Source organism: Ostrea edulis, chromosome 3 (genome assembly GCF_947568905.1).
Source record: "Ostrea edulis chromosome 3, xbOstEdul1.1, whole genome shotgun sequence".
Classification (NCBI taxonomy): Eukaryota; Metazoa; Mollusca; class Bivalvia; order Ostreida; family Ostreidae; genus Ostrea; species Ostrea edulis.
The window spans coordinates 46,704,360-46,715,972 of NC_079166.1; the positions used below are offsets into that span (position 1 = coordinate 46,704,360).

The window sequence follows — 11,613 nt, forward strand, 5'->3', positions numbered from 1 at the left end:
CAACCGCCACGATCAACGCAAATTGCGTCACGATGGCGAATTTGTTAGCATCTTTCAACTGATATTTTAACCCCTCTTCCATCGTCGCCCGGGATGAAACTAAGAGGAATTGTAAGTTATTTAGTAAATTTTTAATCCATATAAAAATTATTCCGGGCGACGAGGGAAGAGATGTTCAATTTTACAAGTTTATCAATACAAAAACCATGAAAACACCACAAATAGCCTGAGAGCCCTTACTTTATTTGATTATGTACTACGCATGCGCGTAGATGAGTTGATTTCCATATGCTTTTGAGAGTTACTATAAGTTACTCTTTTAGGAATTTGACAGGAAAATATCTGCAACGCAAAATAATTTCCCTCCATAAACGCCGGGCAGAATTTGGCTAAAACCGTACCTTGTCCTTTATTTCTGAAGTGGACTTGCATTCTATTTTATTACATAGATATGTCTGACGGCAAACTGTGTACAGGGTAAGGCAAAAGAATAATTGTTATAATATCTGTGTTATATGCATTATCATATTACATACATGCCTGTTGTTAGTACTCTCTTTTTATTTGTTACCGATATCCAGCTTGAACAGATGTTGCTTTGGCTATAGATGGAATGAAAATCTACAAGACTGCATAAGTATGGATTTTCTTACTAATTCACACTTATTTTTAATGAACTAATAAAGTGTTTAAAATAAAAACTAAATACAGATAAACTATAAACATCTTGAAAATATAACACTTCTTACAAAATTGATACAGAGTGTGAGATCGGTTTCTATGGCACTACCTGTGGCAGCAAATGTAAATATCCACATTATGGGGAAGACTGTCAACACAACTGTCAATGTGACAGCGAAACTTGCGACTTCGCAATTGGATGTTCAAATTCAACTGGTAAGTCTACGCTAAACAATCATATACGTGTCATAAAAAGACCCCGAAGAGGGAAATCATCCGTATGTCTAGAGCATTTCCTACATACAATTTCATTATATAGCGCTATATTCAGGTACAGTTTAGTTAACGGTATATTTGTTCGTTTTTAATCGCATTTAGATTAAACTACTTGTATAAACTATGCTTTACGTCTATGCATAGAGAGCAACTTTTAACCATACATTAGCTTTTCGACATCATATCAATTGTAAAGGAAATCTTACAACAAACATAATCTTAATTGATTAACTTGATAGGGATAAATATAAATAAATTGACATTATTAAGATAGAAACTCTATCAAAATACAATCAATTAATTAATCCAAAAAAAAAAAGAAAAAAAAAAAGAAGATAAATAAATGTGGAGTTCTAGGTATATCAATTTAAGTTATATATTGATTGAACACGTGATAATGCAAAACCTAACCTATCAGGTGCTCAGTTTAGGTTTCATCTTTAAAAGTTGAATAAAAGCAAATTAATTTACATCCTGGTAATTATTTGTTTATCTTCAATCATGATGTGTCATTACCGCAGACAAAATCTTTCAGAAAACATTGAAATAAAAAACCAATAACTTGTTCAAAATCAAACTAATTCTTATATTCAATTCCCTACTTATTCTATCTATCTTTTTAAATTCCAGCTGCTACAACTCATTTCACCTTTGAGAGAATAAGTCAGAAACCGACTACCATAACTCCATCACAAGAACATTTCGGAGATTCCCTTTTTTGGATACCGGACTTCAAAAATTTATTCTTGATTTGTGCAAGTATTCTTGGTTTCGTGTTACTGCTGAACACCCTAGCATTAGTGATATGCTTGAGGAGAAAATATGAGAAGAAGAAAAAAGAGAAAAAAAGAGAGCAAAATTATGAAGATTTGGAGGATTTTCCTTGCAATGTTTACAGTGCTTTGAATATGGATGAAACAAATCCGTGTTTTGAAGGATCGGCGATCGGAAAAATCAGACTTTTAAACCATAGATATGACAACAAATATACTCTTGAAATTAAAACAAGACCTTTCCAACTAAATCCAACCAACTGTGGTCTCACTGAAACTGTCCCAGTCAGTAATAGTGCTCCTAGCCCTACTCCCAACGTTCAGGGGGAGACTGAAGGGAACCAGCAGCCATCCGAGTATTCATCGTTGGATGTACATGTGAGGACGTAAAGTAAATGCATCCAACAGAAAAATCTAAAAGTAATTCAAACATTATCGTCAAGACAACGGACCAGTATTTGATAGATAGTATGCAGATTATGAAGCTCTGAAAAACCTGGTTATGTGTAATGGTTAAGGTTCCTTATATAATCATATAAAATATTAATCTGAATACACACGAATTACCCTATAGCCGGTATGAATACACACGAATTACCCTATAGCCGATATGGTTGTTCGTGTCTTTGGACCTTTTAGTGTTTTGTATAATTTTTGTATTTGACCTTGTATCCTTGTTGTGGATCCGACACTTGTAGGCATTATGTTATTACACTCTAGAATAAGCCTATTGGTTTGTTTCCACAATCTCATTATTGATATACACTTGCATGTTATTAAAAATATGTTGTTTAAACTAAAATCTTTCCGTTTCGCATGCATTTTTCTGAACTTTGTTACCCAATATATGGCCAGGAAGGAAATGTCAGCTAAACGAGTCAATCAAGGACGATGTCTCTAGAATGCTCCGAGGCATTTGAACTTGATTAAAACATTAAATATTCTAATTTGAGTTCCACTTGAAGTTTGGAATTATTTTTGTAAATCAATTTATGTTGAAGTGAATGCATGCTCCATTGTTGATACAATAGTACAATCCCTTGACATACGGTGACCCGTATGGGAAAGATGTAGGTGCCTTCTTTACTGTACCATAAACAGTAATTAGTGTACCGTTATAATGATACGAGAACAATAGAGTATATGAAGAAACGTTAGGAAAAGGTTTTAAAGAACAAATCAAAATGCAGGTACAATACCACTGCTCGATTACCCAATTATAAGTCTTACATGTACGTCCCCTCCAGAATCCGTTACTCATACTTAGCTTCTTCAGTGCATAGCATTGCTACATAGCGTTTATTATCTAAACTCAATGTCTGTAGTCCCGTGAGGATCCGGGTTAGAATAGATCCTCTGTACCCCCTTGCTTGTCGTAAGAGGCTACTAAATGGGGCGGTCCTTCGGATGAGACCGCAAAATCCGAGGTCCCGTGTCACAGCAGGTGTGGCACGATAAAGATCCCTCCCTGCTCAATGGCCATAAGCGCCGAACATATGCCTACATTTTGCAGCCCTTCACCGGCAGTGGTGACGTATCCATATGAGTTAAATATTCTCGAGAAGGACGTTAAACAATATTCAATCAATGTCTGTAAACAAGAGCATATACAAATCATATAACGAAAAAAGGTCATGTTTGCAACAAAGATAAAGCAGCAATTTTCCGTATCCATATCAACTGACGTATGTATGTAGATAATACCTTCAAATTAACAATTATATTACGGTGATGTTCGACGTTTTATCTGTAGGCGCTGTGTCTTCTATACGGTGTAGTGTCGTTCCCGTTTTTTTGTCAGTCATGACTTATAAATACATGTAGTGTTTGAACTCATTTATAAGGACTTGGGTTATAAGGAAGTTTTGCTGATAAAGAGGTGGTACATGTAATCATTCATTACCCAGTATCAATTTCTTGATATCTATATTTTGTTTAGATATATTCTGACCACCCGTGTATTGCACATTTATATCTACATGTATGACGAAAGCAATGTATAAATAGATTTTTCAACGGTAAATTCTCCCTTCGATAACACGTCCTTGATGAGACAAAATATTCATTATTCAGTTATATGCATTTACATGTACTTACCGGTATTTACAACAGTAAAGAATTTTTAATAATGACATAAGGAATATCGGTTTTAAAAACATTACTTGTTTGTTTATATATATATATATATATATATATATATATATATATATATATATAAGGTGAACGGTCACTTGCTACATGTATATCGAGAAGTATAATACAATGACAATAAAAGGATTTGTGGATGGTTTGTGTTTTTGTCTGTTTTACGTCACATTCGAGATTTCTCCAATCATACAGAGACGTTACCAGCTGAAGGAGGAATAACACTTCCTCATAATGGCTGACTTCATTTTGAAACAAGAATGAAAATATAAATATCAGCAAAATTGTATATTCCTTTTAAATCTAATTGCCTAGCTGGGTAGCTCACTAGGTTAACGTGTCCACTGCTGATCTGTAGATCACGGGTTCAAGTCTAGTCAATTTCAATTCAATTGATTTCGCTCAAACCATGTTAAACGGTACATGAGGTACAATAAATATAATACAATGTACATGCAAAAAAAATCGTCAGAGGTTCATATATAGAACAATATAGCTTTCTTAGATACCAGAGGGGAACATAATATACACTGTATGTATAAATAAACATAATAGTAATACGTTTAATTAAGGGGTAGCAGAAGAACACTTACGAAGAACAACAGACAATCTCAAAAATATGAGAAATAAAAACACAGAGATTTCTTAATATTTTCATATCTTGAGTTGACAATAGATTAGAAAACTTCAAAACATTTGGTCTTTCATAAAAAAAAAAATTGTCTATGTATTTTTTCCTTAATTGTGAAAAAGTTGGACACTGTAAAATGAAATGGAATTCATCTCCTATTTCTCCATAATTACAAAATGTACATAGTTTTTCATTCAGGAGAATGCCATGCCATCTTCGTGTCTCTATGGGTAAACGTGATTTGAAGTGCGAAATTTAATAAATAATTTTCTTAATTGTACAGACAGAGTAAGTACATATTTCTCTAAACCAAAACAATGTTTGAAAAGTTTATAAACCTGGCCCTTAGGAGAGTCATCAATTTCAGAAGACCACTTCTGAATAAATTGATCTTTCAAAATCAGGTTAACTGTTGTAGATAACCATTTAACATTTACGCAATAGCCTTGCTTCATTCCAAATATTTGGAAGTCCACACATGTTTAAAATTTTTGGAACACAGTCAATCCAAGAGTTTTTATATCCAACTTTTTCATATTGGGTACAAAAATATCTATAAACAATATTAACAATTTTATTTTCTGAGTGTAACAATTTTGCCCAGTATGTAATCATTCTTGAATAAACCTTGATATACATCGGAAAACGCTCAGATTCTCCATATATCATATAATTAGGAGTTGAGCTTTTCAAATTAAAAATAGTTTTCAGAAATTTTAAATGTACACGTTCAATTATATCAAGATTTTCATAACCCCAAATTTCACATCCATAAAGTAAAACAGGTACAACCACTTTATCAAATAGACCAAGTTGACATTCTTCAGATAAATTAAATTGTCTAATTTTTCGTATCACACCATACATAGCTTTTTGTGCTTGTTCACAAGTGTTTTTTGGCTTTACAAAATGTTCTGTTCCTTGTTAGTATAATCCCTACATATTTAAATTCTTTTAGATTTTCTATACTATTTTTGTTATAATAAAACTCCTTTAGAAATGAGCCTCTGGAAAAAATCAATATTTTTGTTTTATCCACATTTACATTAAGTTTCCACTGTTTACAATAAATATCAAAAGCATTCAGAGCATTTTGTAAACCATCGGCAGACTCAGCCATGAAAACAGTATTATCAGCATAAAATAAAATCAACATTATCACGTACACCATTAATTCATCTTCAATTGCACTCTCTATACTCTTTAATTCAACTATGTCTTTTCCTAATATAGCATTTTCTAGGTCATCAATTATAAGGAAAATAAAAATGGAGATAAATTTTCTCCTTGTCTTACACCGACATTACATTCGAAGTACTCTGAAGAAGTGCCATTTATCTTTACTATTTTTTCTCAATCTACACCCGCAGTTAAAGACTACAACTGTTGAATAGCATAATTAGTAAACAATTCATTTTAATTTTCCGACAATTTCACTAAAACATGGAGATTTGATAAATCAATCTATGATAGAAACGCACTTACAATACAATTATGATTTGAAATTTTGTTTTGTTTCGAAACCCCTTTGCGACCGATCCTGAAAAACGATCCCTATCGAACAAACTTATTCTTTCATTCTTTTCACCAAATAATTCATTTTGTCTTCATCGTCCCTGGCCGAGCGCTATGTTGATCTACAATAGACTCGATAATATTAGGTGAGTTCCGAATGACCATTCGGGAACGAACAGTTTGAGGAAACAAACGCTTTATAGGGAACGAATGGTTTTAAATGAGATCAGAAGACTTTGGTTTGGGAACGGAACATTGAACGGTTGGAACGGAACTGTTTGGTTGGTTGATTGTATGTTGTTTAACATCCCTCTCGAGAATATTTCACTTATATGAAGACGCCACCATAGCCGGTGAAGGGCTTCAAAATTTAGGCCTATGCTCGGCGCTTACGACCTTTGAACAGGGAGGGATCTTTATCGTGCCACACCTGCTGTGACACGGGTCTCGGTTTCTGCAGTTGCATTCGAAGGACCGCCCCATTTAATAGCCTCTTACGACAAGAAAGGGGCATTGAGGACCATTCTAATCTTGATCCCCTCGGAACGGTTTGGGTGGGAACGATCAAACTGTTGTAGCCGAGAATGTAACGGCTCATTTGGTGTGGTAGTACGTTTCGGGGTCTGTACATATTCTAAAATTGTGAATGTTTACTTTTGGATACCTGACATTTTCATTAGTTGTTTATTCTATTGGATAAGGTAATCAATGTCAATTATATTTACAGGTATTTATGAGTACACAATTCAATATCTATTAGTATAAGTACTCATAAAGTATTCGTACTATTTAATACATACAGTGAATTGGTATCTACTGATAAATCATCAGTATTATCATGGAACGAGATAATGAGTTTTAAACTTTGTAGTCATTAGTGAATATGCTATTATAATACATGTACGTTTTCAAACACAAGTATTTGAATTTGCTTATACGTTTACTGTTGAGAATTGTTAGTAGAGTTGATATCAATTTATTGTCATTATAGAGCCACTTACTCCACTTCCTGTTTCTATCCACTCTACATTGAGTATTTTGATTTACAGATTGATTGAGATTACTGAAGAGAGTTAATACATAGTTAATATTTTATGCAGTTATATATGTACAGTGCTTACATATGCATCTTCTTACGTGTTTATGTATTATTAGTAGATACGAATTAAATTCCGTGCAGCCTAATATAGATATGTTGACATTGGTATGCTTATCTTATTTGATTAGTATATTGTCATGGATTTAATTTTAATTCAGAATTATGTAATTATGCAGAGTAAATGGATATCTTTTACAGAAGAATCCATTAACAAATGTATTCAAACAAACTACATGTATCTAGTTTCAGAAGGAGGAGTGGATGCAGTCTACCATCATCCACTGTCGTTTTGCTTTGGACAACAATTTTCAAATTCATCGGACGTGCGCCAAGATACGGGGAATTGTCATAGAGATAGTATGGAGACTTGGAAAGACATTGCGCTTGTCATTTTCTCCTATTAATGTATGTGGTGGTGTTCTCGTTTTAAGCAAGCCCTCTAATTATCCTCGTATTCCAACAACGTTTGCTAATTTGAAGCTAGCTGATGGAATCCATCCATGAATTGATGAATAGACGCTTCTACAATTACAAAAGTTGCCAGTATTAGAACTTTCCATCGTGTCATCCGAGTGCTCCGTTCATCTGCATTGTTTTACCGACAACAGGACACTGATTACAGCGTGGTATGGTGTATACCCGGTCTACGTTGTAATTACTGGGCTGGTTCGAACCTTTGGAGACCCTTAGATCTGTACCAAAGTTTTCTGATGCAAAGTGACTTGTCTTACCTTTCAATGAAGCCTATTTTCAGCACCCAAGCAAACACTGGTGAAGTCTTCTTTTTTTAATTTTATTACCTAGACCTATACTATAACAGAAAATATTTCTTAAATTAGAGAAAATAGTAGCTACCGAGGATGGGGCCCCGACTAAGCTCCATCTAATACAATATTTAATGTATACCTAATACACCACGCAGGATACATAAATACTGATAAAGATATATAAAAGGTATGCTAGATTCAGTAAATAATATTATGTAAAATTTTAATATGTACATGCATATTTCACTGCAAATATGAATCATATATATATAGTATTATTTACTGAATCTAACACTGGTGAAGTTGCTAGTGTTCTTGATAGTAAGTTAGGGTTACATGCATCATTTGGAAAAATACTCTAGTAGATGACCTCTTTATCTTTTCAAATCTATTGGTCATGGGGTTTTATAGTAATTATTGTTGTTGTCAGGCTGGTATTCGACTTATTGGCTATACTATTGTTATTTAATCATATCATTTTGTTGTAAGCTGCCTACATAAACATAACATTCTGTGATATTGTGAATCTACAAAAGCCGGCTAGGCTCATTTTGAAAGAGTAAAAAAAAACCTTATTCTCGTTAACGATTTAATTGCTAGTATATCGTTATATAACGAGTTAATTATTTCGTTATTACGTGTTAATTCTCTCGTTATAACGAGTCAATAATCTCGTTATAACGAGTTAGTATCTATGGAAATGCTATGGGCCTGTTCTTTCCAAAATTGAAACAAACGATTATACATGTAAATTATCAAAATCCGCAAATTTAGAATATCTGTCTTAAACAGGATTATTTTATGATGACTATATGGATTACGTAACAATTTTATTCGTCGTAAAGATGACAAGAAAATCTTTATTTCTACCTGTGACAATATAATTTCTTCTATTCAACAAAAATACTTATTTTCCTTTAACATACTACAATGGTTTGACAAAATTTTCGAGCTAACTCGATATTTGAGGAAAAATCAGCCAGCGTAGATGCAGATGATTCTATCGAGAATATAAATATGTTTATACTACTAATACAAGCACGTAGAACTAGAGAGCTTCTCCCTTTTTATCTCACCTGAGCTGAAAGCTCAATTGAGTTTTTCTGATCACTTTTTGTCCGGCGTCCGTCTCTCCGTCTGTGTCCATCAGTAAACTTTTAACATTTTCAACTTCCTCTCCAGAGCTGCCTTGCCAATTTCAACCAAACTTGGCACAAAGTATCCTTCGGTAAAGGATTGCAAGTTTGTTCAAATAAAGGGACATACCCAAAGGAGAGGTAATCACGAAAATACAAAATTGAATGGTGCCATTTAAAAATCTCTCAAGAACCAGTCTCCCAGAAAATTTTAATTTACATAAAAGCTTTCTGACATGGTGTAGTTTCAAGTTTACTAAGATTATGGCCCCCAGAGGTAGCGTGGGGTCACAATAGAGAATGAAAGTTTTTTCATTCTTTAAAAATCTTCTCCTGAACCACTGCGTCAGAAAAATTGAAATTTACTCGAAAGTTCCCTGATATAGAGTAGATTCTAATTTGTTCAAATCATGGTCCTCGGGGTTAGGGTGGGGTCACAATCTGGAATTAAAGTTTACATTTAGATAGACAGGCAACGCATTTAACAATCTTCTCAAGAACAACTGGGTCAGAACAATTTGTCATTTATATGAAAGTTTCCTTACATAGAGTAGATTAAAGTTTGTTCAGATCATAGTCCCCGGGGGTTAGGGTGGGGTCACAATAGGGGATCAGAGTTTTATATGTTGATATATTTTGGAACAATCTTGAACTATCTAAGCTAGGGATTTTATATTTTGTAAATACATTCTTTACAGAAAGACCTTTCATGTGATTCCATGGTGTGTTATCTTATGACATTGACCTCGAAGTTTGACCTACTTTTTATAAATGTCTGACCAATACAATGTGTCCTAAACTATTTAAGATTAATCTTTCATATCTTATATAAATTTCTGATGGCAATACCTTTCATTTCATATCATGTCCTTTGACCTCTGAGTTTGACCTACTTTTTAAAAAACAACCTATTAAGTATATCAAGAACTATTTACATGTAGGTAGGGCTTTCATATATTTTCGGCAAGACCTTGTGACGCAATGGTGTTTTTTGACCTTGGAGTTTGACCTGATTTTGAAAAAACCTTGACCTATTCAATAATTCCTTAACTATTTAAGGTAGGACTTTGATATTTTGTATATAGGCCTTGTTATACTTCGTTGTTTTACCTAATGACCTTGAACAACGACAGGGCTAAAGTGGCTCAGGTGAGCGATGTGGCTCATTGCCATTGGCCTCTTGTTTGACAGCGTACATTTCCCATTATTTCTTACATTCAAAATTATCTTTACAATCCAAAGTAAAATATATTGGGTTATACTTTCAAAGTAGTATCGAGTGTTAAGGATGTAAGCTTGAACAAGTGAAAGTAACGAGCCTTGACAGTCATATTTCGAGGTAAGCTCCTATCTTGATCAGGTAATCGGAGTAATCCGTAGTCAAAAGTAGTATGTAAAGAACATCCTCACAATTGCTTTTACTGTTACTCGTCAGACAGCATTTGACCCAATGAATTGAACCCGTGTATAGAGGAGGACGAACACTTGCTACTCCCATCCCGACACGTTACGATTTAAGGTATTCAATGTATAATGACCATATTTCATATCTAATAAATGGATGGTGGAATTTTTGTAACCATGGTATCATTTTGAAGGGTTCATCAAATAAAAATAATCCACGATAGGAATTTTCAAAATTTTGTTTACTGCTTGATTTATTTCACCTAGAATTTAACATTGAGGTATATGGGAAAAGCATGCTTTATTACAATATTTTAAGAAGAAATTATATTTTCATACAAATCTCTTGGTAGAAAGTTACATACACTTTCTCTTAATAAAAATATGAAATAAAATTAATCATTGACCACACACATATTTAGAATATTAGATTTTTCTTATTTTTACAAAGGGCAGACAACTCTTCCAAAAAGTCTTAAGTGCAAAAGGGTCAGCTTCTAATCATTTACCAGTCATGTTGATCTAAATCCTTCAAAATTGTTCATTATCCTTTCATTATACATGGAATACCTTAAGATAGTGAAGCTTGAATAAAGATCGTCGTTTAGTTTGTGTGTGTGCTTTTCCTTGCACCCCCTCCAGGATTTTGAAGTTTGGGTTTATATAGGTTTTAGATTTTTATGATTTTTTTTGCTTGTCAAAAATTATATTTATTTTACAAATCGAATTTTCCTCTATGAACCAACCAATACACGTATCAATACTTCGCGAAAGTTACGTCCCTTGTCCGCCATCTCCCGGATAAAAATCGCATTTCCCTACGTTGGCCTTTGTAATTTTCCTATCTGTAGCTTTGACATCTGTTATTTTTCCATCAATTGCAGTCAACTACAATAATACCCCAGATTGGGGCAACCCATTAACTTGTATGAAAACTTGGTAATTGGCTAAAATTCAAAGTAATAACATCTTACATTTGGTAAGGTAAAGAAGGAAAACTTGGTTTTTCACCGATTGACCTTTAGCTGACCCCGCAAAGGGACGTAACTCACGGCGAAGTGTTGATACGTGTATTTCAGCACGCGACACAATCCGTTCATATTGACTATGAACTGATTATGAACTAGTTTAAAGTACGCAAGTGAGATAGTGTAATGATTCGAAAAAATACAACATGTGTTACAAA

The 11,613-nt window shown here is 33.7% G+C and overlaps 1 protein-coding gene across 1 annotated transcript; it reads left to right on the forward strand.

The window, feature by feature from the left end:
- Nucleotides 1–414: 414 nt before the first annotated feature.
- On the forward strand, nucleotides 415–2,532 carry LOC130052579 (uncharacterized). The gene is made up of 4 exons (XM_056157949.1): nucleotides 415–477; nucleotides 582–637; nucleotides 763–897; nucleotides 1,588–2,532. Exons 1-4 carry the CDS (start codon nucleotides 452–454, stop codon nucleotides 2,118–2,120), a joined length of 750 nt encoding a protein of 249 aa, XP_056013924.1. The 5' UTR covers nucleotides 415–451; the 3' UTR covers nucleotides 2,121–2,532.
- Nucleotides 2,533–11,613: the final 9,081 nt, after the last annotated feature.